This window comes from Mustela erminea, chromosome 3 (assembly GCF_009829155.1).
Source record: "Mustela erminea isolate mMusErm1 chromosome 3, mMusErm1.Pri, whole genome shotgun sequence".
Classification (NCBI taxonomy): domain Eukaryota; kingdom Metazoa; phylum Chordata; class Mammalia; order Carnivora; family Mustelidae; genus Mustela; species Mustela erminea.
Genome location: NC_045616.1, coordinates 56,931,029 through 56,957,983, shown reverse-complemented (window position 1 = coordinate 56,957,983; position 26,955 = coordinate 56,931,029). Strand labels below are relative to the sequence as shown.

At 35.5% G+C, this 26,955-nt stretch overlaps 1 protein-coding gene across 9 annotated transcripts in view; it reads left to right on the top strand.

Moving 5' to 3' along the window:
* XRCC4 (X-ray repair cross complementing 4) overlaps nt 1–26,955 on the top strand; it is a 344,365-nt gene that overhangs the window by 167,995 nt on the left and 149,415 nt on the right. The window contains exon 8 of one of the 9 annotated variants that reach the window (XM_032335825.1): nt 25,685–26,330. The exons of the other annotated variants lie outside the window; for them this stretch is intronic. Within the exon in view, the coding sequence (XP_032191716.1) occupies nt 25,685–25,688 (4 nt within the window). The 3' untranslated portion in view covers nt 25,689–26,330. Of the gene's footprint in view, nt 1–25,684; nt 26,331–26,955 lie in introns of those variants that run through there. 9 annotated transcript variants of the gene reach the window in all.

The window sequence follows — 26,955 nt, the reverse complement described above, 5'->3', positions numbered from 1 at the left end:
GCCACTCTCAGTGTCTTAAAAATATTTTGTAACTGAAGACAATGTAATTTTCTAAGTCCTTGACTTTACTCTAAAAAATAACGATACCATCTTATCTGGGAACTATTTACTATGGAAATTATAACCCAATTCTGTCAAATAAGGTGAAAATTCTATTGCACAAAGGTATGGAAAATTTAAGTAACTTATCCAAGGTCATGTAGTGAATGATTTTAAATAATTATTCTGTGGATTAATGAATAACATATTCTCCATTGTTCCTAAGAGTGAGAGCTGTCTTTACATGGATGAGTAGTTACATCTCACCAAATTTGGCCATAAAATTAGTTTAATTATTATTACTGTCTATTATGGTTACTGTCACTATCTTACTAAATTAAACTGTTAGTTCTGCATCAACCAGTCACTAATGTTTTACTATACTAAAATAGGTTATGCCTGTTTGTAAACCTGTACTACATGGTAAAAGCACATGAATTATTTGATTGTATATCTTCTTAAGTGTATGTTCTAAGGACAGTCAGTGGAAGTAACTCTTAGATGACCATTTTCAAGAATTTTCAGAATTCTGAATATTTACCAGATTTTCAATCTAAACACAGGTATTCTATCATATTGTTTTTCTTTGTATTCCTATCCATGTTTAAGTAGAAAAAATTAAGCTGCGAATGAATGTATTATACAATTTTTTATACTTCTAGTGAAGAAAAATTACACAGAAAGTTTTGAGTTTATAGTTCATGATACTGTGGTGTGTTAACCATTATATACCTTTAAATTTATCAGGGATGTTTGACTTCATTACTTGTTTTCAGTTCTTAGAATATGCTTGATTTCATGTGTTTTGTCAGTCCCTCACAGTGTCATTTCCTCTCTCTTCTGCAGTAGCCACTTAGTAGAGTTTATATTCATTGTATGCCTATTACATGATCTCACATTGTCTAAGGAAGTACACAATAGGTGCTGTTTGTTGAGAAGAAAATTCTGATTGTGGTTTTTCCTCACTCATTCATTCACCATTCATTCATTTAGCAGATACTTACATGCTGAGCACTAGGGACATTTGACAAAAAGAGATCAAAAGTAGGCAGAGAGGCAGGCAGAGAGAGAGAGGAGGAAGCAGGTTCCCTGCCAAGCAGAGAGCCTGATGCGGAACTGGATCCCAGGACCCTGAGATCATTACCTGAGCTGAAGGCAGAGGCTTAACCCACTGAGCCCCTGATTGCAAACTTTTAAGGGATTTCAAGATTTAGGGGAACATGGCAGGGGGGTGTGGCTTAAGGAATCATCCGAGCTCTAAGTTGAAGGATTAAGAGAAGTACAACAGCAGAGTAGGGAGCAGAGTGCTAGAAATCCTGAGGAAATAGCCTGTGCATACTTACCCAGGTGGAATGTGTCAGTGATGGTGTTAGCGGAGCCACCATGACAGGGAGTGTGATGAGGCTGAGGGGTGCTTAGGCCACACCAAGCTGGCTGTGTACTTCTTGTTAAATATTCAGCCTTTCCGTGCATTCATGTTCGCATTTTCATTTCTCACATCACAGGGGACTTTTCTTCCATCTTCCCTGCCTTTTTTTTTTTTTTTAAGATTTAATTTATTTATTTGACAGACAGAGATCACACATGGGCAGAGAGGCAGGCAGAGAGGGAGAGAGGAAGAAGCAGGCTCGCCGCTGAGCAGAGAGCCCCATGCGGGGCTCAATCCCGTGACCCTGAGATCATGACCTGAGCTGAAGGCAGAGGCTTTAAACCACTGAGCCACCCAGGCGCCCCAAGATTTTTTATTTGTTTATTTGACAGAGATCACAAGTAGAGAGGCAGGCAGAGAGAGAGATGGGGGAAAGAAGGCTCCCCACTGAGCAGAGAGCCCTATGTGGGGCCCAATGTGGGGCTTGATCCCAGGGCCCTGGGATCATGACCTGAGCTGAAGGCAGAGGCTTTAACCCACTGAGCCACCCAGGTGCCCTGGATTCATCTTCCCCGCTTTTTAATACTGTTTTTAAACTCAAGTTCTTAAAAGTTATAAAATATCATGTTGACTGGAAAACTCTTATATTTTCCTTTTTGCATCTTCTTAGATATAATCATTTAAGATTATCTAAAGCTATTTTACCTTTTCTTTTTCTTTTCTTTTTTTTCTTTTTCTTTTTCTTTTCTTTTTTTTTTTTTTAACTCTACTTTCAAACTGCTTAATGTTGTACAATTTTGGATTCCCAGTAATACAACTTTCATTCTCTTGAAACACAGGAAACTAGAAAATTGAAAACATACTGAAACTTATGTAGAGTGCTCACAGGGATAATAGCTTAAATTGGCATGTGTTAGTAGTCCTGAGGTGCAGAACTGTAGTGCTGTTTTCCCTTTTTATGGTAAATATATAAGTGCTTTTTTACTCCCAGAAATATTTTTAGATCTTTGAAGAGTTCCCACTTCTAGTAAGACTGAACTCTTTGAATGCAATATATATTGATAAATATTCATTAAAAAATTTTAGTGTGACTAATTCACACAATATGATTATTTTTGGGGAATACTCATCCTATTCTGTCAACTAGCATCAACACTGAGAGTTTTTCAACATAACCATATGCTGTACATTCCTTGCTATTTACTATCTTACATCACTTGAAATTGTGATTTTTAGAGTTGTTCAGTATGAGTTTTTAATCCTATATATTAAATAAAATGAACTAGCTGAAAAACACTACAGAAATTGTAAAATTATTTTCATATTTATATACTTTGTTAGTATAAGGTAAAATACTGAGTGTAAACAAGAAGATTATAAAATTACTTTCTATAAATATATAAGGACACAATACATATCTAAATGAAATCTCACAATGTTCAGGCTTTATTAGGCACTCAGTTTAAATTTTTAATGAGGTCATCCTTTATAATACAACATAATAGCCACGGAAGAATTTTTCATTTAAAATTCTTTAAATTTCAGGAGCTCTTATTAATTCTTCCAACATCCTTAAAGAGTGAATATAATAGAAGTCTATTTATAGCACTCTGTTGGCATGACATTAAGTCAATTATGGCCAGGTGGACTAGTGGGATTTTTTTTTTTTTAAAGATTTTATTTATTAATTTGACAGAGAGAAATCACAAGTAGACGGAGAGGCAGCCAGAGAGAGAGAGAGAGGGAAGCAGGCTCCCTGCTGAGCAGAGAGCCCGATGCGGGACTCGATCCCAGGACTCTGAGATCATGACCTGAGCCGAAGGCAGCGGCTTAACCCACTGAGCCACCCAGGGGCCCCTAGTGGGATTATTTTAACAAATTAATTAATCCATTCATTACTTATGTGGCTAAACTGAGCCAATGTCCCAGTCTTACTGAAATTAGCAACCAGTTAATAAAAATCAATGAACAAAATGCTCATATTAGATTATTTAATTAATATTATAATGCTTGTCATGTCTTCACTTGTTTCAGCCCATTTTTCCCCAATTTTGCTTTACCTTTTTCTAGCTGTTCTGTTTCTCAACTCTGTAGGTTCTCTTTCTCGAAAACAAACTAGTTTTAAGAGATACTGAAAATAGCATCTGAACAAGGGCCCTATGAATGAAAACTTTGTCCAAGAATTAAGGCTCCAACCCTGAGAAAAGGTGGCCGGGGGAGCCAAAGCCATGATACAACCGAATGAAGATTATGCTGGAAACCAAGAGAGGGAATCAAACACAGTGGTATACCATACAGGCCTCATTACCAGAACTGCATTATTAAGTTCTTGTTGTTCTTGTCAGAAACAACACTAACTTAATTTTGAGCTCTTTCTTAAGTGATCCTTAACTAGAAAAAATATTAGTCCCTGTGGCTAGAAGAGCTGAACATATAGAAAAGAACAAAATGCTCCCACCTCTAAGATTTGGTAGGAAGAAATCCAAGATGTTTATTGAAGTTAGATGATGATGAGTCCAGAATTTATTCTTTAGAATACCATTAGCAGATGTCATTCTGTAGAATATGCAAAGGAGACCTTATCAGGTACTCTGTAGGGGGTTCCATATTCAAATAAGTTTGTAAATGGCTGTATACCATAGCTTCCACATTTCCATGTGCTCCAGCCTATAGAACGTGGAGATTTATATTTTGAAAGCTCCGAGAAACCCATAGTAAATAATTCATTTGACTTTGTAATCATTTTTCAAATGTACTTAAGCATAGCATCCTCATGCAATTTGCCTCTCCCCGTCCCCAAAAAGGCTTAGTAACAGTCCAAAGGATAATATTCTGCAAGGCCCTTGTTTAGAATATGAACTCTCAAAATTGTCAAATGTCAATGATTTTAGAAATATAAGCACCTTTAAGTCATAATTATAGAATGTTAGGTGTTGAACGTATCTCAAGAAAAAAAAAATAGTGTGTATAAGGGACCTCACAGGAAAAGAAAATGGGTGCATATATGGAACCTTCCTCTGCCACTCCCCACAATCCTACTACTTAGGAAGCTTCCTGCTCGTCCAACATATGGCCCTGCTGGGAGCAGTAGGATCATATTCTAAGAGAATTCCAGTGATTAGCACACATTGGTATATCCCAAAAGGGACAGTTCCACATAATCTCAATGGCAGGATAAAACGATTAAAATAATTTGAGCCAAAAATACGGGTGTAGTCTTTCAGTACTTTGTATAGTCTTTGTTTCTGCATGCTAACAAGTGAAAATATATAGGTTCACACATCTCATGCAAAGCTCAGATAAGATTTAGTCTTCTATGTGATGAGTATCTTTTGAAAGTAAAGACTTCTAACATATTGTTCCAAACAACCTTAAAAAATTATTAAAGTATAACTTTTTATAGATGTTGTTCCTTGAATTGTAGTGAAGAAGTTTTAATTGTGTGTTCTGAATCAACCTGTAAGTGGTCCCATTAAGTAATTGTGTAGCTGTAATATTTTAGATTAGAGGTGGGTGGCAAAACCATACACAATGAACACACACACCCTCTTCAGATTAAGTTTATGGTTTAATTAACCAAGGTAACACAATCTTATCAAAGTCCACAGAGCTACAAGGACCAGGAAAAGATGGAGTGTATTTTAGCGCAGTATTTACTCAGCTCCTTGAGTGGGAATAGGTATTACACAGCCACCACTGAGACAGTTCCTGGACTCAGGAAAGCTCAATTCTTTCCTTTTTAACACTAGCCGCTTACAATGTCATCCTGGAAGAAATTGCACAATCCATGTACTTTTGTTTAGAGGAATGGTTAACATACATCAGACTTCCCTGCCTACAAAAGCAAAGCTATCATGTCTTTCAAAGCTTTTCAGGATTTTAGAGTACCCAGTTCTCCACATAACCCAGTCACAGTCAAACAGAGTTTTAAATAAAATATTTACTAATTAATAAGATACTTCTTCTGGTGGAGTTTTGAAGAAACATATTTGTTTGCCTTCTGATACATTTCTTTCAATTTTCTATCATCAGTGTTATAGTTTATTTAAAAAAAAAAAAAAGGCAGTAGAACCTAATAGTGGGGAGGGAAATAGCCCAGTGTTGATCCATTTATTTATTTATTTATTTATGAGAAAACCTTTTTTTAGAGTATTTTTAAGTTCACAGCAAAATTGAACACAAAGTACAGAATTCCTCTGTATCCCTGGTCCCCATACATGTCCAACCTCTTCTCCTATCAACATCCCCCAACAGAGTTGTACATTTGTTACAATTGATAAACTTATATTGATATATCATTATCACTCAAAGTCCATAGTTTGCATGAAGGTTAGTTTTTGCTATTATACATTCTATAGATTTGGACATATATATCATGACAAATATACACAATTATAGTACTGTACAGAGAAGTTTCACTATCTTAAAAATCCGATTTGCTTCATCAGTTATCCCTCCCCATAGTTTTTGCTTTTCCAGAGTGTTACATATTTGGAATCATTCAGCATGTAGCTCTTTCAGACTGGCTCCTTTCACTTATAATAATATGCATTCAAGTTTCCTACATGTCTTTTCATGGCTTGATAGTTGATTTCTTTCTAGCACTGAATAATAAATCATTGTCTGGATATACCAGAGTTTTTTCACTTACCTACTAAAGGAATCCATTTATTTTTTAGTAATACCATGGTACTCCATGTTTATAGATCTCTTCGTCTACACTTCATTTGCAATTTCTGTTGTTAAAAACAACATTTCTGGGCGCCTGGGTGGCTCAGTGGGTTAAGCCACTGCCTTCGGCTCAGGTCATGATCTCAGGGTTCTGGGATCGAGCCCCACATCAGGCTCTTCGCTCAGCGGGGAGCCTGCTTCCTCCTCTCTCTCTGCCTGCCTCTCTGCCTGTTTATGATCTCTCTCTGTCAAATAAATAAATAAAATCTTAAAAAAAACCATTTCTGTTGTTTTTAAATTTATACATTATAAACATTTTCCATGTAGTAAGTACATTGCTTCCATATCATCTTATATTTATAATTTCCATTGTATAAATGTACCATAATTTCTTTAACCAATTCCCATACTAAACATTTAGGCCTTATCCATGTTTGTATTATTTCTAAGAGTGCTATATATACTTATACATAAATTTGCACATATGACTGGTTATTTTTTTAGAATGAATTCCCAAAAGTGGAGTTACAATGTCAGAGAGCATATCTACTTGTTAGTCCTTTCTTCTGTTTTGCCAGAATTCCTCCAGAAGGCTATAGCAATCTGTACTCTCACAAGCAGTGTTTGCCTTTTGTTCTGTTGTTTTCTAGTTCATTTTGATCATTGCCAGATCATTTTAATTATTTAATCAATGAATATCTCATCACTTAATTTTTATATTTAACCATTAGAGAAGGTCTAGTGTTTTCCTGGCATTTGTTGACCTTTGGCATTTTATCTTTCGTTTACTCTCTGTCCGTATCCTCAGCTGATTTTCAGTGAAGGTCTTTGTCTCCTATTGTTTTGTAAGAGTTTTATATATCTAAAAATATTAGTCTTTGTTTTTCCCAGCTCATCATTTGCTCTTTAATTTTTGTTAGTGACTTTTTTTTAATTTATGTAAGTTATTAGATCAATTGATCAATGATAATGATAATATTTAATATTGATTGACTATTTATTATGTCCTACATGCTGTACTAAGTTTTCATATGCAGTATCTCATTTAACTATACCCATTTCATAGATCAGGAGGCTCAGATCTAGAGAGATTAGATAACTTGCCCAAAGACAAGTGGTATATTGTTGGTTTTGAATCTAGGATCATCTTTTTCCAAAGCAAGTTCTTTTAAGCTACTTTGTTATACTGCTCAAAAATAAAATAATAATTAATGTATGTTTGATTATAGGTTATAAGTTAAGTATTAAGTACTTCAGTTCCATTAGCTTATTTAACTCTCACCACAACTCTGAATTAGGGCTCTCTTTATAACCATGTTTATTAAAAGCTAAATATAGATGAGTTTCAATGAGGTTTAGCTGCTTGTTCAAATTTTCTACATTTACACAGGAGAACTGTTAAGCTCTGTGAGTTCAGGGATTGGGTTAATAATACCTCCTGCCTACCTTTCAACATGAGTATCAGGGTCAGATGAGATCATGTGTATGAAAATTCTATCTAGGTTGGATACTCTAGGAATACGATGCATTGTTATTTTTAAAGCATTATTATCCCTGGGTTTTCAGCTAACTCCTGAAAGTGTGATCCTGAGAAGGAAACTGTCAATGCATTTTTCTGACATGGAGTGTTTCCTTTTCTCATAACTCTTACAGAATTGAGGATTGTCCATAGCATTCTGTGTGTTAACTTGGCAAATTTTCCTACTTCCTTGAGCAATCAATAAGATAATGTTGGAGGAAAATAATACAATTGGAAGACCATGTTTTAAAAAGTTGATTAATTTGATATAATATGTATATATGCTTTTTATTCTATTACATCTTACATTTTTAATCATTTAGGTTTTAATTTCCAACTTACTCAAGTACTTACACATTTTTTTGTTACAATTCAATCATTTTTGTCTGCCATTTTAAAATACGGTAGTTGGCCATCTTACTTTTTCTGAAAGGATCTGCTTTCATGTTTATAACTTAATTCTTAAAAGTTCATAAGTTATTGCTATGTTTCTTGTATAAACAGTGTATTTGAAATTTGTGTGTGTGCATGTGTGCATGTTTAATTTTTCTGAAGAATATAATTTATCAGATTCAAATTTCTAATTCTTAAAGAATTTTGGTAACTGAACTTTAAAAGTTCTTTAGTGTCGAATTAGGGACGTAAAATGAATGTGCAATTGCTATATATTTACTTTGGTCATTGTGAGCAAACCTCATTTTTTATACAACTTTAATTTTATCATAATGTTTATCTTAGTTGCAAAAGTAAACACAGTGGTGGTTTTAAAGCAAGATAGGTTTTTATTAGCTTCACTCTGTGTTTACCTAACTGTTCAGGCTGCGGCTCTCACTTCCCTTGCTGCATGTTTTGATTAATGGCCCCCTGGACTTGTTCCAGAATATACTGATTATGGTCAGTGTACTTCAAAGATGATTTATTAATTGTGTTTGCAGCTCAAAATAATTAAGTAAAGATTGATCATAGGTATTATTATAGATTTGCCAATAAGATCGGCAGTTATATTATTCCCTGAGTGGATTTCTTACACTGTACAGAAAGAACAAAATATTAATATTAAAAGTATATATTCAGTATTAACCACAGCTTTATGGCCTTTTAATTTAAAGCACGATGATTAAATGTATTAGAGATTTAGTCTTATAAGTACATGTATTTTAAGTTCTGTTTTAACATAATTCCAAAATAATATGTTTCAGTGGAGATTACATAGATGTTTAAATGAAGTATTTCCTTGTTTATAACTCACCCTGGGAACAACCTTTCCTACAATTCCCTCAGGCTGTTACATGCGTTTAGATTTCAAATTACTGACAGACTTGAATTTCTGTTTAAAATAATTTTTTAGTAGAAAACTGTTATAATCTCCTGTGTTTTATGTAAAGGGAATTTATCATATATTTTACATATATTATATTCCTATTTGAAAGCTTTTTTTACATCAAATTTCTCTAGATTTGGCATGATCATAGTTATTGTGTCAGGCATTTGAAGTGTTCTATCACAAAGAATAATGTGTAAATATTCATTATACTGGTCAGAGGAGTTATTAATCAAAAGAAATGACTCCCTGCTCATAACTTATAGTTCAATATTGAAAGAAAAATATGTACATTTATTTTTCAATTATTTGGTATATTATATTCAAAATATACATTTTAGCAGCGAAATTCTAGAACTTAAGTCATCTACTGTGATATATAACTAAATGTTAAATAGCTATTTGGTTTGTATTAAGACATCATGAAATGAAATAAAATGTTTTTTCCCACAATGGAACTGAAAGTTAATCCATATTCTAATTTTTTGTGAAAGTCCAAAATAGTTATGTCAAAACAAGAAGATATAAACCTCACAAGTAAATAAGATGTTAGCGAATAGAGTGAAAAAAAAAAAGTATAAGAATAAAAAAAGAACAAAACCTAAGTAAGTTAAAAATATAATCCATAAGCATTATTCAGTGATTTTTGCTTGCTTTTGTAAATCATTACTAAAGAACAAAGAGCACAGAAATGCTTTATTTAAGCAACATTATTTAAAAATATTTTTAGTAAAATTTGAGGATATATACTTTACTTAGTTGAAGATTGTATACAATAATTTCATTTCTGAACAATTTCTAAAAATAATTTCTCTAGATCAAACTTAGGCATGTTATTTTTTAAAATATTATTTTTGTGATGAAAGAGGATAAATTATAAGTGTGTTGAATAAAGCAGTGTTATCATTATCAGCATTACTGAGTGCTTTATCCTGCATACACCATTTCTTGAAATTCAGAATAAAGAGGTTGCAGGCTGTGTCTTCAATGATCTTTTTATATGATGTAAAGTAATGAAGGAAGATTAATCAGTAGCACACATTTGTCTTTTTCTTTTGGCTTCATTATATTTCCTGACAAACTGTCTTTAATATGTATATGACTAAAATGTGTCAGATTCCATAATAGGTATAAGAAATATGAAATTTTAGAGGAGGGAGAGTTAGTATTCCATTCACGACTATAAAATAAGGAGATGTGAAGACTGACTAGAAGATGTTACTCAGTTTGGCTTTGTAGAGGAATGGATGTTTCTAGGCACATAAACTGAAGAAGGATAAGGCAGAGACTAATATCAAATCCAGCCTCCTGATGGCCCTTCTCTTTTTAGTAATAGAACCCCCTTCCAACACCCTGTGCATACCCAAGTTTTAACAGATTGGATGGCTGCCAAACTAGAGGTTAAATTTCTCAATTTCACTGGTAGCAGAGTATGGCCATGTGACAATGAGATATGACAGAAATAATACATATATAATTTGGGGATCTTGCCCTTAAAATGAGCGGGTATACATTCCTCCATTTTCCTGTTTGAGTCCATTTTCAACCTCGCATGTTAGGAAGATATCTTTGGAGATGCCAGAGAAACAAGAAAGGAAGAATCATAGTCCCTGGACAGTCTCATGGAACAGGGCAGCATATCCACTGGGGGACCACCCAGCTACCTCTACACTATTATGGGAGAGAAAAATAAAAGTCTAGCTTGAATGAGCCATGTTGCTTTTTGGATCTCTCTGTCACAGAAACTTGAGATATCCCCTGCCTAAAAGAAAGGGCTTTCATGTCAGAGGAACAGAATACAGTAAGTAGATGCATGGAGGAAGAGTCTAGAACATAGGGACCATTGACTGTCTCATGAGGTGCATAGACATGTTGAATGAAGCTGGTAAAGTAGATGGATCTCAGATCAGAAAGGAACTTGAATGCTAAGCTGATTTATTGGACTTCTTTTATGAACGCAGTTAGGAACTCTTAAAAGTTCTGAGACAAACAATGGCATAATGAACAGTGCTTTAGGATAATTTCCCTGGAAATCATGTATTTGATGGAGGGAATGTTTACAGACTGTCAGTGAAGATAGGAGGATATTGCTGTAGTCCAGGAAGAGGTAGTCTGAAGAAGGATAGTAATTTTAAGTGTGAGTGTGATTGGAAAGAAAAGGAAAGGAAGAGATGATTTGAGAAACACTTAAGATTGCTGTCTTCTTATTACCAAAGACCTTGGAAACCTTATCTGTATTGAAAGCTATTTGTTAAACTTGGTCTTTATCAAAGTAAGTCATCTGTCTTTAGAAATCAACCTACCACAAAAGCTGGATAAACAGAACTTGGTGGTCATGGGCATTGACTTCTGAAAAGACTGGGAAAGTTTCCTTTGCAGTATATACTCAAGTATATAGGTATATAGTACCTTAATATTATTTCAGTTGTTTAATTTTTTAAACTTAGTTTAGCATATAGGTAAGCATGTTAATCAGTAAGCTATCTTCAAATCATACTTTAAGAAAGGTTATCACTCTGGGGGGTGTATGTACTACAGCCTCTGAAAACCTTTCTTGATAAAGGGGTTCTTGTTAGCGCCAGTCACAGGAAATACTCCTTTTTGGACAAGTGTCATGTATTTTCATTTCAATCTGAAATTATGGGTTTCTCTTGCTTAGAGATATATGATATTCTTATGGACTACAGAAAAAAAAAACACACACTTTTTTTTGCCTTACAATTTTTGTGGATTTAGTGCTGATTTTAGAGAGTATTTTGCCTAGGGCCTAGATATATGACTTCCTAGAAATTTTCAGACTGTAGAGGATAGGTTATATTCGTGAGTGAATTTGACAAATTAATGAAGTTAAGAGCTAATGTTGTAAAACTGAACTGGCCTGTATATCCCTATTTCAAGGAAACCAAGAGAATAATAATTATTTATTGAAGCTTAGTTTTGGTTAAACAATAAATGGTGCCATATAAGGCATAAAAACTGGGAAAGAGAACATTTCATTTGTTCTTAACTGTTATATGTTCAAGTAAGACAAATGAAGATCTCAATATTCTTAATAATAATAAGATGTGTTATATTTTTATTTTGTGCACTGTTTTAGGTAATTATTACATTAGTATTAGAATGGAATCTATTATCTAATAAAAATATACAGCCACATAAACATCACATAAATGTTTTGTGGGACAAAAGGCTTACAGTATAAATGGAAGGAAGCCCATTTCACCTGATAATGTACATCCACTGGCCCTAGATATGCCTTTTGTATCATATCAGATAAATTGTCTACATTAAAGTAACTCATATAGAGTAGAGTCATGTTATAAGTGCAAAAAAACTTAACACATATTCAGCGTACACTCTCCAGCCTCTTCTTTGACCCTAAAGACGGTCTGGTGAGAAAGTAGGAAAGAGAACAATTTAAATAGTTCTAGACATTTTTTTCAGGCATTTGCCTGGGACTGAGTATCAATTGGGAAACATATCTCCTTTCCCGCATCTGAGTTTCTATTATCCTTCCATAACTTGAACAGCACATATAAAAAGAAATCCTTTTCATGTAACATGGCCACTAAACAAGGGCAACTACTTTATATTTTCTGTCACTGGATGGAAAACAAATAGCCACTTATCAAAATAGGTGGAAAACTCTTGAGTGCTGGCTGATTGAAGTTGGGTATATCATACTGGAATAACAGTTTCCCAAGGATTTTTCAAGATACTGTGATTATCACATTAAGTCCTACAGTTAGAATCTAAGCCCCAAATAAAATAGAACCTCATTTAATATGGAAGCCATTGCATCCTCTAAAGTTTTTGCTTCTGTGATCTAAAGCACCTAAATGTGTCAACATTTCCCAAGTAAAACATGCTTTTCATTTGGTCAATCTCTTGGTTGGAGTTGCCTTTCATTGAATGCATATAGTTTTCTAGTGTTCCATTGAAGTTGTGTTCCCAGAGCCTGCTTATATCTCAGATGTGGTGTCATCTTTACAGAAAATCATGGGACACCATACTTGTGTTAATGTGGGATGTTCCCCAGCTGTTACACTTTTCCTTCCTGAAACATCACTATTTTTTTTTTTAAACCTACCTTAAAAAGAAGAGTATAGTGGTCCCAAATTTCTCAAACTCCAATCATGCCCAGGCTGTGTGATTTGGGTCAAGTTACTTATCCACTCTGGGTCTCAATATTCTAACTTCTAAAATGGAAACCATAATAGCCACCTCATTAAAATTTTTTTAAAAGATTTTATTTATTTATTTCACAGAGATCACAAGTAGGCAGAGAGGCAGGCAGAGAGGGGGGTGGGAAGCAGGCCCCCTGCTGAGCAGAGAGCCCGATACGGGGCTCGATCCCAAGACCCTGAGATCATGACCTGAGCCGAAGGCAAAGGATTTAATCCACTGAGCCACCCAGGCGCCCCAAAAATTAATGAGATGATAAATAAAATGTGCCAAGCGAGTGAGAAATGCTAAGTATTAGTTGCTGCGGCAGCTCTTGTTCATTTAATTTTTCCCTTCCACTTAAATTTAGTGTCCAGCTAAATTTAAATGCAGATTGTCTTCCAAGTCAGTTACTTGTGGCAAAAATTATACTATCAAAGGGTGTATATTTAGTTATGTTTAGTAACTTAAAATCAGATAATGCTCATCATTGGAAATTCCTATGCTTTTGGCTTGAGAAAGTAGGTGAGTGGTACAGTTTTCAGACAAGGAATGGACTAAAAAAGAAGCAGGCTTGCAGAGCAGAAAATTGAAAAGCTTTGTTTTGGCTAGATTATATGTAAAATACTTAACAGACATCAAAGCAGATATATCAAGATATATGAGTCTGGAGTTCCTGGGAGAAGTGAGGTCTAGAAATAAAGATTTAAGAGTCCTAAATGTTTAGGATGTATGATTATGATTTTGAATTGAGAACAGTCAGCATGGGTGGGTGTTTCTCTTCAACAAGGCTTGTGTAGTTCCTAATATAGAGCTTTAAACAACAAATACAGTAAAGATAAAGAAGATACTGTCATAGTGCTAGAGTTCCATGCTTTATTCTTCAATAGATTATAACAGCTGTAGGAAAATGAGTTCAGTTCATTTCTAATTATCTATCTTATGGATTATACATGGATTTAATAGTTAGGTGATTCCTTTCTGGGCTCTTAACACATCTGAACAATTTTATTTGCTGTTCTTGACAACTTCAGTATTAGATCAATGTTTTAAATTATATGTAGTATTGGGGGAAAAGTTCCAAAGCACACTTTAAATGGGACTGTTTTCTTCCTGTATGATCATTGAATCAAAAGAATTTGTTGGGAGCGTTTTAAGTCATAGATTCCAACTTTATAGTCCAGGCAAGTAGAAAAAAACAGATACATGAAACCATAATAGAGCAATTATTTGGTTGACTGTGATAGTCATTAGTTCTGTTCACCAAATATTTCCAGCGCTCTGCCTTCTGGGCACATGGTAAAATTGCACTTCAGTAACTGTAGTTGAACGAGGCCTTAAGATTAGGTCTTACCAGCAAGTTTTGATTAAAAATGTCATGTGTAATTTCCGTACCAGAGAACTTTCTTTCCTTCTGCCATTAGTGATTGGCAGTATTGGTAGCTGCCCTGTCATCCTAGGTCTTGGAATGAGGGCAGCACAGAATGGAGCCCCTAGGCCACTCCTGAGGGACCTATGAGAAAATTTGAATGAGACATAAATGCATGAATGAGAAATTAAAGCTTTGTGGTTTTTTTTTTTTTTTTAAGATTTATTTATTTATTTGACAGACAGAGATCACAAGTAGTCAGAGAGGCAGGCAGAGAGAAAGAGAGGGAAGCAGGCTCCCCACGGAGCAGAGAGCCCGATGTAGGGCTCGATCCCAGGACTCTGGGATCATGACCTGAGCCACCCAGGCGCCCCTAAAGCTTTGTTGTTTTTAAGTCACTGAGATGTTGGGGTACTTGCTACTACACTATAGGTTAGGTTTAACCTGAGTGGCGGAATGCAGAGACTTGTCCAAATACAGCATATTCTTAGCACCATCACAGTACTATGTAAAAACTAAAGAATCACAGACAACATTAGTTCAAAGTTCAGTACCAATGCCCTGAAGTGAATATCTGTAGCTTTACTGTAAACAGAGGGTCAGAATAAGCCGCTGCTTAGCTATGTTTTTATAAAGTTAAAAATATAAAACATATTTCCAAATGTTACAGTTGGGAAGTTTCATTTTCTCTGAATATCAATATAATTGTATAATATAGAAGTTTTAGGGGAAACTAACTTCTTCAGTGGTTTTATGAACATATTAATATCTTTTGTAATAAAGAAAAGTAGCATTTTCAGATTTTTCTCAGGCAGGTAGGAGGAATTGAGTTTATTATTCAAAGAGCTATTTAACAAATGGTCTTTTATAAGCTCATCTTGTGCCAGTCAGACCAATGGAGTCCAGCTCCCACTTAGAAGGTTAAGAGAGAAAACACTCACAGATTTGACATCACTTCACCCCACCTAATGACTTCACTTTCCGTTTGACTTGCTTTTTGTTATTTATTGAACTAAAAAATGTACTATCCAAATTAAAGCTGTAGTCTTTGCTTCCATCAAGTATGCTGAGATTAACCACAATTCGGATGATCCCAAAACTCATAAATTGAGTAAGTTTTAGTCATAGAATTTTTAAGGTGGAAATTGAGTAAGATAGTCCTTTCTGTTCCTTTACCAAATAATTAATGATATCTTTATCCATTGTTTAGTTGTAAACTGACATAGAACGTTAGCCAAATGAAGCATGGTAGGGATTCATTGTCAGTGTCCATGCCCAGTGTCTGTCTCCTCATGATTTCTCTATATATCGCCTCTTCTGGGCTTTATTTTAGTGTAACATTTGCTTACACTACACAAATAGCATCTAGGGAAGAAATTCTGGTGTTTCAAGCTATTGTTTGCAAAACATCTCCCCTATACCTTATTAATGGCAAACTAACTTGTATTCCACTTAAAAAGGTATCTTACAGTACTGGTAAAGGTGTAGCAATATCAAGTAAGGAGGTAGGAGACCTGGGTCCAAGTTTCAACTGTGTAATTTATTAAACTGTATACTTTGTTTAACATCTTTCAAATCTGTCTCCTCCTCTCTATGTCCCTGTCCCTGCCTTGGTTTAAGACCTCGTTACCTAGCTCCCTTCCAGACTTCACACAGCTGCCAGAGTGACCCTTCTAAGATGTTAATCACTTCAAGTGTTTTAATGAGTCCCTACAGTTTTCAGGATACAGTCCAAACCCCTCAGCATGTTACACAGAGCATTTTTTTTTTTTTTTTTTACACAGAACAAGCTGCCCCTTGCCTAACTCTGGCCCTGAGGTTGTAAACTGGCAGGCTGTTAGCAGAATTCAGCTCATGTGTGTGTTTGGTCTGGTTTGTGCCATGTTTTCTTAAACATTTGGTATGAATGTTAGTTTAAAAAATTGAGAGATTTCTGGCTTCTCTTGAAATTTGAAGATTACTCTCTCACGTGTTGGCAATTGGCTATGCCGACTATTCTCTTTAGAGAGGATGTTCGATCTTTAACTCACCACAGTCCTCTCCCATTGACATTTCACCCCTTTATGTAACTTGTGGGTATTTGAGTTGGCCTCTCCTTCTGGCCTCTGCTCCAGCCAGTCTTTAATGTTCATTCTTTATAGCACTCAATTATATACCAAGTTCTTTCAACGTTTTATGCTTGCTCTTGCCTAGATTGTCCTCCTGTCCTTCTGTTTCTTTACTCACTCAAAGAACTCAGTAACTCACTGTTACTTTACTTACTGACCCATTCCCTTCCTTCAGGGTACAGTATAGTTGTTGTCCTCTTCAGAAAAACCAAACCTGCCCTTCTGATGTACCCACACCATCTTATTCTGTCACGTTGTAGAGTATTTGATTTGTTTGTCTGAATCCCTGATGAGGTAGTAAAGTCCTTGGGAGCATAGGCAAGTGTCTAATTTGTTTTTAAGTCCCAGTTTCGGCTCAGAGGAGCCCCTGTCAGCCTCAGTGTCATTATTTATAAATCATTTATAAGTGAACATAAGGAGATCATATGACCTTCAGGGGTTCTTCTTGTTTGAAAGTCTGCTCTCTCTTGTTCGTTTTGGGGAATCTGGGGTCAGAGGCTGCTTTGAACAGTTTACCAGAGCTCAGATACGTACTAAAAAGACTCAAGGGAGTTAAGGCATTTGGTGTCCTAAAGCGCTAAGTAACAAAGGTATTTCCCTACAAAAGGACCACATGCTTTGGTTAGTCATTCCTACATAGAAGCTGACTGTGTAACAGATCATTGTCCAAAGGCAGCCGAAAGCTAATCTGTTAGGCATCTGATGACATTTAACGGAAAGGAATTATTGGTGCTTCAAAGAGGGCATCTATTTAACCTAAGCAGCAACCTATTTAGCATGATGAAGAAGAGAAAAGAAAGACGAGGAAACATGTTAGACAGAAATTAAATCTGATTCAAATGCTACAGTTGGGGTTAGTTGCCATGAAAAAAGCGGAATAGAAGATGAATACCTCCGGCCAGTGGCAAATGGTTTGGGAGGAGATGATGATCAAAGTCAGTTCTCATGATAATGAATGCCTTAAAACTGTTTGACCCAGAAATTCTGTCTTTAGGAATTTATCCAAAAACAAAACAAAACAAAACAAAACATAGTACATAGTGATCAGAATGTTATCTATAATAACAGCAACAGTAAGAAAGGAAGCATTTTAAATGTCCAGTGTTGGGAAATTATTTAAGTCAGTGGTTTTATTTTTTCTTTAAAAGATTTTATTTATTTGAGAGAGAGAGTGGGTGGGAGGAGAAAGAGAGAATGCACAGGAGCCAGGGGAGGGGGATGGGTAGGCAAGCAGACTCCTCGCTGAGCAAGGCACCTGACTTGGTGCCAGATCCCAGGACTCTGGGATCATGACCTGAGCTGAAAGCCCAGGCTTAACCAGTTGAGCCACCCAGTACTTCTTAGAGTACAGTGTTCCACAGGACTGTGTTGATAACCATGTCAGGAAAACCTGGCCTTTCATTTTCACTTCAACTAGAGTAGTTTCACTTTTATTGTATATATTAAGGTTACATGTGAAACTTTCTTTAAAAATTATGCTCATAATAGCAAAAATTTGAAAACCATTGAATTCAATAAATTACAGTAATTCATGCAACAATAGATAAGGAAATGTGTGTTAACAGTTCAGGTTATCTTTGGGTAGTGACTAGTTTGCTTTTTTTTCTTTTGGATTGTTTTCTGTTTTCCACATTGTCTACAGATAACATGTAATTATTTCTGTACCGAACAAAAATGGCTCTTGAAAAAAAAAATTAGTTGACAGCAATAAATAGTCCACAAGTCACTGAAAATTTCCCAACTTACTATTTTTGGCATTCAAATCATAGGTTTTGTAAACCTACTACCGTTTGGGATTTTTTTCCATGAAATATCATAGGTTGTTGAAAACATAGAAGGTACAGCCCAGCCCCCTCATTTTATATTTGAAGAAATTACAATCCGAAATATTTCAATATACAGAAGCTAGAGCTGGGAGCCTGTGATCTTCTGATGCCGTGTGCTTTTTCTGTTATACCCAGTTTATAAATAATCACAATTTTCATTTCTTTCATTTTTGTCCACTTTGTTGGAGCATTTAACATTGTGTTATTTCTTGCTTTTTTCCCTATGAGTGAAAACTAATTTCTTTTTTTTGAAGTACCAGTGGTCAAAACTTTTCTATTTAGAAAAATTAGCACAAACTAGAACATTAAAACTTCCTAAAACTGTCATATGACTCATTGTTCTGATTTATACAATTAGAATTTCCTGATCTACTTTAGTCCTCTAATTCATTAAATGTGTATGTTCACTCAGATTTATAATTTGGTGTTAGACTAGATTGACCTTTAATAATTCTCAGAGTTTGCCTTCACTTTTGGCATCTGAAAGGTAGACATTAGATACATGTTCCATCTGCCCCACCTTCCTCCTCAGACATGAATATACTTGGGAAACTGTTTTACTTGTATTTTAGGATCTTAACTCATCTCTGAGTTATCTTGCTATGAGTACACTGACCCCCAACTGTAATGGCTTTGTGTGACATTTTTCTTTTTACATATATGTATATATGTCAGTACTTTCCCATGGTTCTTTTTTGTTTTAATGCTGAGACATGAAAATTGGTAGCCATTTGAACTTAGAGACTCTGGACAAAGAGTCTGAGGTAATGTGTTTCAAATAAAGGAAAACGGAAAGTGTCAGAAACATCAGTCACTACCCCAAACCCCTTACCAACCTCCAGCCAAACAAAACAAAACAAAACAAAACGATAATTTATAATGAAAAGCAATCAGAATAAACACATGCAGGCCTTTATTTAAGGTGTTATTTGTTTTCAATGATCCTATTTGTGAAAAACTCTAGAAATGAGAGGATTTCTAGAGCATTCTTTTTTAACCATTTCCTTCAGGTATCTTGACATCTTAATTAAAATGCCAGCCATTCAGGCTTATATCATATAAAGAATATTCCGCTTAAAAGAATTGCAGCTTAAGACTGAAGTCATTTTTATATAGTTTTTTACTAAAATAATTCCTCTGAAATTCACATGTAGTAGATTCGGGGTAAATTTTAAAATATTTTTAAATGTCTTGGTTTCAACTCTTTTCCAATTTAGTTATTCTAATTGTTTTAATACATTAGAGCTGCTATTCATTTACTCTGAGAATCAAGCACAGAAGTTCATGGATGTAAAAGTGAAATAAAGTTTGTAAACAGTCAGTTTAATAACATGGGCTTACATGCAAATACATTTGCATGTATCAAAGTGTTTCCATTAAAACAGTCAGGTAGGAATGACTGTGCCACTAGCTAAAAATTTTAATATGAAATATTCTTAAAACACTTCCTTATTAAAATTTAGGTAAAATACCTGTGGTATATACTTTGAGAATAGTAGTACTACCTCACTTTATTTTTCAGCTGGTATTTTAAGAATATTTTATTTATATACAACACCATACAACTTTTAAAGCACACACACACATTCATGTAGTTTTTATGCAAACCCTGTGAGAAAGGGAGATTTCCCATCAAAACCGAAGATAGTGAGGTGAGTAACATACCCCAAATTTCATGGCTATGCACCGGCCTAGAACCTCATGCATTATTTTATTTCCTAGTACCTGCCCAGCATTGCTTCCATGAACCTTTTAGCCCTTATAAATGAATATGTGTACCCCAGAATTTCTTACAGCTTAACAAAGGCAAGTTGCAAAATTGTACATGTATTATAATTATAATGTCAGTTACTAAAAAAAAAAAAAAAAAAAAGGTCATAAAATAGTAGAAACTTTCTCCAGATACATGAAGGCTCTGAAAGTTACCTATGAACTATTAATGCTAACTGCCTCTGATATGGGTGAAGGGTACATCTGGCTTCGCGGTGTGGGCAGTGTAAGTATCTGAAAGATCTCAGCCTTATCAGAAGTACAGTCTAAATATGGTCATGTATGACTTGTGGAATTAAAAATAATTTTTTAAAAGTTTCAAGAATGGGGACTCCTGGGTAGCTCAGTCGGTTAGGTGTCTGCCTTCAACTCAGGTCATGATCCCAGGTTCCTGGGATTGAGTCCAGCATTGGGCTCCCTTCTCAGCAGGGAACCCGCTTCTCCCTCTGCCTGCTGCTCCCCCTGCTTGTGCACTCTCACTCTCACTCTGGCAAGTAAATAAAAGATCTTAAAAAAAAAGTTTCAAGAATGTACAGTTGAATTCTGGAAGTTATCAGACTATAGCAAGAAGGAGAAGGGATGGAAAGAGAGGTAAATGGGTGGGGGGGGAGGGTCTCGTGTTTTGTGAATAAAAAAGGTCATTACACTATCTTTGGAATCTCTAGGTCATATTTTTCGTAGCTTGTTTTGACCTATTGGTTGACATAAACAAAGGAATTGAACGTAAGCATCTTTTTAGAATCATTCTGATTTGTTCATAGTTTTGGGAAGTACTTAGCAATCAAAAAAGAATTGGCTGTGATGCTATATTGTGCAACAAATATCAATTGAAGAGGGGGTTGTTTCATCACAATAGCCTCGGTAAATTAAAAGTAATAAATTTAGTTGAAAACCACGGGTATGTTCTTGTAATTCTGTGCTGTATAATTTTTTTTTGGCGGGGGTTACCCATTGGTAATTCCTTTGGGCTTTTTCAGAGGGGCGGAGGCAAGGGCTGATTACCTCTGCTTTCACTCCACCCTCCTGGAATGTAGCATCTGATGTACAAACACTAAAAAACATGACTTTTCACAGGAGCTTGTTATTCCTTTCTTTAGTTTGAACCAGAAGTGGGATTAGTCTAAGATACCCCTGCCCTTGGCGTGTGTTCCTTTAGAAAAGCCAGACGATCCAGCCCTTAATTCCTGGTTAGTAAGATAATGTCCATCACTGGGTGAGGCTCTAGAGATGGAATAATTTGCCACACCACATCTCTGACTGAAATCTAAATGTGACTCTTGGGAGCAGTAGACTGTGAATTGGTCTGTCTGTGTGACTTTCAGTTTCCTTTCTCATCTAATCAGCTTTCTGTCTGAAATGTCTGAAGAAGCTCCCTGTTACTAGTTCTTCTTTGACCTTTCTGACTCACACATTTGCTGTCTGACAACTTGTCGCCTTTATTCTCTATCCAAAGCAACCAGCAGTGGTCCTCACCTTCCCTTAGTGGCTCTTGGAAGTGATTCTTTGAGATGCACCTTTTATGATACGGGGACCATCTCCATTTGTGATGACAAGAGCAATGACAGCAATAATAACAGTGGCCACCATTTATTTGGTACCCGGTATGTTGCTACCATTGCTCTACATAAATTCTCTCTACTCTTTGCTATAGTCTTTACCCTTTCTTCTCTCTACTCTTTATTACAGTCTTCCAAGGTACGTCTTATTATTCCCACTTGACACATGACCCATGAAGAAACTGACGTACATGGAATTTTCCGAGAAGATTCATGACAAAGTAAGGACTTAGTCCCCGTCTACATCATATGCTCCAAAGAATCTAACCAAATAGCAAATCTGACTCTACAGTGGTCACAGTGAGGTTTCAGTGGACATGTATGGCTGTCAAAATCAGTTCTGCACAGGATTGCAGCTCCTTGTTCATTTTGAGGTTGCCTCTAAATTAAATAGTTGAATTATTGAAAGATAGTTGCTCTTCTTTTTCTTGGCATTTTGTTGTTTCAGAATTCTATTAAATGCTCTTTTCCAGATATTTATACTAATCTGTTAAAGCTACGTAATTGTTCTATCTTAGAAATGGTTCAGAAAAGTTTACCACTGGCTTCTGTTCATCAAGAACTAAAACAATGTCAGTATATAGACCCTGGTTTGGAAAAGTAGAATGGGGTTTATTTAGTCAAAATCATATCTTGGCTAAATAACAGTTAAGAATATAGGCTTTAGAATCATGGGCTGTACTACCTCTAGACATTTTGACCTTAGACAAATTACTTCATATCACTACACTTCATTTTCTTCTTCTTTTAAAGGATATAATGAGAGGTCTTAGCTGGTAGTGCTTTGGTTGTTTGTTTCATCTTGTTTTAGTGATGAATGAGACAACACACATAAAATACAGCCTGGTGTGTATATCCATTGGTAATAAATGTTTCTTTTTATTATTAATGTAATTTGTATTTGAAAATAACTACTTCATGGGTGCCTGGGTGGCTCATTTGGTTAAGTGGCTGCCTTCGGCTCAGGGCATGATCTCAGTGTCCTGGGATCAAGTCCCAAATCAGGCTCCCTGTTTGCCTGGAAGCCTACTTCGCCCCCTGCTTGTGTGCTCTCTCTTTCTCTCTTTGTCAAATAAATTGATTTAAAAAATCTTAAAAAAAAAAACACAAAAAACAAAAAATAAACAAAAAGAAAAGAGCTACTTTAAATTGTAGTTATATAATATAGTAACAATACACTTGACACTGTAAAATGTATCAATGTAGGTCATAAAACATTTAAGGTTTGGGTGAAAGTTTTTCATTCTTAGCTAGATTTCAAATGCATACTAATGTGTTGTATCTTGAAGCCCTTATAAAAAGGCTTCCTTAAAAATTTCTTAATTGGTAGTAAAAATAGAACAAAGGACAGGATTCATTGTTTCTAACTTTCATCATGTGAAATGTATTTATTCCATTGCTGCTTAGATCAGATGAGAAAAAAAGGTTATTTAACATCATTATTCTGGTAACATGCACCATCTCTTTGGTCCTGAATGCAAAAGACCTGGGTATTATGTCCATGTCAGTAGGAAGCTTAAGGCAGAAAAGAACAGAGAGGTGAGTGTCAGTCAGGGTTCCCCAGAGAAAAGAACCAATAATGTGTGTGTGTGTGTACATATACTTACACATATACATATGCATATGCATAAAGTTTATTTTTAGGAATTGGTTGATATACTTCTGGGAACTGCCAAATCTGAAATATGTATAGCAAGCAGGCTAGAAACTCAGATAAGAGTTCATGCTGCAGTCTTGAGGCAGAAGTCTTCTCTGGGAAACTAGTTTTTGCTCTGAGGTCTTCCACTGATTGGATAAGGCCTACCAATGTTATCAAGGACACTCTCCTTTACTAAGAGTCAACTGGTTGAAAATAGTAATCCATACCTTCACAGCAACTCCTAGATCAGTGTTGATTGTATAACGGGGTGCTCTGGCCTAGTCAGCTGACACATAAAACTACAACCATAGGCTAGGAACAGGCTAGGAACCTGAGAATTTTCAGATAGGGAAGAGTATTGAGAGAGGTGTACAATAGAGGGTTGCCAAAATAATGCATATAACTGAAGATGACCACCTCAAATCATTGAAGATGAGGTGAAAATTGTGGGACAGATAGAATATGAAAAGAGGTAGAGATAACAGTGCTTGGTCACCAGTTGGACAGATAATGTAATCAGCGATAAAATCCTGTCATCAATAATTTATCAAGCATCTGCATTCTAGTTTGGCTTGTGTAAAATTTTACCATCTTCATTGGTATATACTATGTTACATATGTAGGATTTTTTCGTTATGCTGCCATGGAGTAATTAGGCAGCTTTGTGGTGACTCTTCCCCACCCCCATTCTCCTGCCCTTTTTTATCCCACCTTTTCACAGTTCTAGTCAAAATATTCTTAGACAGGAGATTGGAAAAGAAGGGCATACATATTGAAAAGATCTGTCAGTAGAATTGGTACTTTGTCCCTTTTTAAGGTTTCAGGAATAATCTGTAGAAAAAGAGAAAATTTTTCAGTATAAAATCATTGGCGAAGGCTTATCCATCTGCAAAGAAATCTGTTTGGAAACAATTTACAACCCATGATCTTAGGGCATCAAGGGAAAGACAGCATATCTCTCTTGTTTCTTTCAAGATTTTCTCTTTGAATATGACAAGCCTAGGTATATGTTGTTTGTTTCTTTCTTTAGGTGTTTATATGGCTTGGTGTGCTATGACCTTTCTGGATATGTGGCTTGGTGACTATCATTAATTTTTGAAAATTCTCAGACAGTATTGTTTCAGATATTTCTTCTACTCTGTTTCCTTTTCTTTCTCCTTCCAGTATTCCAACTACACATGTATTATACATTATGAAATTGTCTCAAGGTTCATGGGCATTTTGTTCAGTTTTTCATTCTTTTAGTCCTTTGCATTTCAGTGTAGATAGTTTCTATTGACCTATTCTCAAACTCACTGATTTTTTTCAATGGCTGTGTCCACTCTGTTGATGAGCCCATCCAATGGATTGTCCATTTCCATTATAGTGCTTTTGGAAATGGTCTACTTTTTCCAATAAAAAGTAACATATTCATCATAATTCATCAGAATTGTTTTAGCATTTTCATCATAATTGTTTCAAATTCCCTATATAATGACTCCAACACCTATTCCATATCCAAGTCCGATTCTGACACTTGCTTTTACTCTTAAGATTGTTTTTCTTTATTTTTTTTTAAGATTTTATTTATTTATTTAACAGAGAGAGAGATCACAAGTAGGCAGAGGCAGGCAGTGGGGGTGCGTAGCAGGCTCCCCACTGAGCGGAAAGCCCGATGCGGAGCTCCATTCCAGGACCCTGAGATCATGACCAGAGCCGAAGGCAGAGGCTTAACCCAGTGAGCCACCCAGGCGCCTCTACCCTTAAGATTGTTTTTTCTTACTGTCTGAGATGCCTTATAATTTTTGATTGAAAGCTGACATTTTTGTATTGAGTAATAGGAACTAAAGTTGAAAGGTCATTAATGTGAGGATTTACATTAATATGAGTAGGAGTTGTGGTATGTTAAATGTTTACTATAGCTCTGGGTGTCAGGAGCTTCAGATTCCTCTGGTGTTTTTATTTTTGTCTCTTCTCTTAATCTTTAGGCTTCTCTGAGTATTTCTTGTCAGAGTCTACTTCTTCCACCTCTTTCCTTTATAACTCTCCACTGTTGTTTTACCAAAGTTTTGGGGTGCCTGGTTGGCTCATTCAGTTAAGTGTCTCCCTTCAGCTCAGGTTATGATCTTGGAGTACTGGAATTGAGCCCCACTTCTGGTCTCTGCTTAGTCGGGGGCATGCCTGCCACTCCTCTGGCTTGTGCTCTCTCCCTTACTGTCAAATAAGTAAATATAATAAATAAAATCTTAAAAAAAAATAAATCTTAGTCTTTTAGTGGGCCTGTGTCTTGGGACTGTGACCTTCCTAAGCATTTCTCTGGTAATAATAGCTTTTTTATTTTCCTCCCTTGTTAGGTGAGATGAGAAGGGTAGAGGGGGCTGAAGCATGAGAAATATCTTTAAACCAGGTGAGATTAAGCTCAGGTAGTCTTTTATCCTGGAAAGTGGGCCTTTGTTATGGAAAGGTTCTGGGCAAATTTCACACTGATCATTTTTTCCCCTCCCTCAAAATCTGGAGGAGATCGTTCTTGAGTCTTCAGCATGAGAATCTGCTGGGGTTCCTAGAAGTAAAATCCAAGAAAGGGTGGGGAGTCCTCAAGACTGTATACACTGGAGTGTCTTACTCTCAAGCTACATTCAGTTACCAGCATTTCATTAAAATCTCCACCTAAGTGTTACGACAAGTTTATGGCTTGAGAAACCTCAAATCCAGGTAAGTAGATCTCAACTATTACTCTGAATTGACCTGTCTCTCCAGATTTGGGGTGGTGCTTTGCTTTGCAATTTTCATTATCTGAAAGGTAAAAGAAATTTGTTAATTCTCAGTTTGTTCAGCTTTTTCTTACAGGGATAGGGGTGGTGAGTACCAGTCTCTTTGTATATGAGAATTGAAACTTGACCTCCCTCATATAATAAATATACTCCATAAACAGATGGAGAACTGAAATATTCTTATTTTGACAGACTTCAGTTTTTTCAATGGGAAAATTATAAAAATGAATGTATATATATATATATTATATGGGCTTATATATAAAGTGGATACATTTGTTAATTCTGTTTAAGAAAATCAAAACTTAAATGTATTTATTCATTTTGTAAATATTTATAAGGATTCTCTGGTAAAAATCAATTTTATTACTTGGAACTTGATAAAGCATATCACTAAGGCTCAAGCTAGCAGTTACTTTACTGAAAACTAATTGGAAAAAATCTGTTTCACTTTATATTTGCACAAAGAGAAAATTTTCATTATTTGTGACATCTTGTTCAAGATCTCATGTAGTAATTTAGAGAGCTCAAGGATATAAAGTAGTACAAGGAAGTCTGAGTTCTTCACAAATTTCTTTAAATAAGCCAAAGTTTTATTCTTTTGTCAGTGTTCAATATTTTGAGATTTTTAAAATGCTACAAAATTACTCCCTCCAGAATGCTGGCAGGTTTTACTCGGTTTAAGTAGATTATGCATTTGTTTTTAAGACTTTTAAAATCAGAAGGCGGGTATGAATAAACTCAGGTTGACAATAAATAGACATTACTGGTAGCTTTTCACTCCTCCAGACATTTAAGTATGTTAAAACACAAGCACAAAATACACTTGTGTATCTTTTTTCTCTGAAATTTGT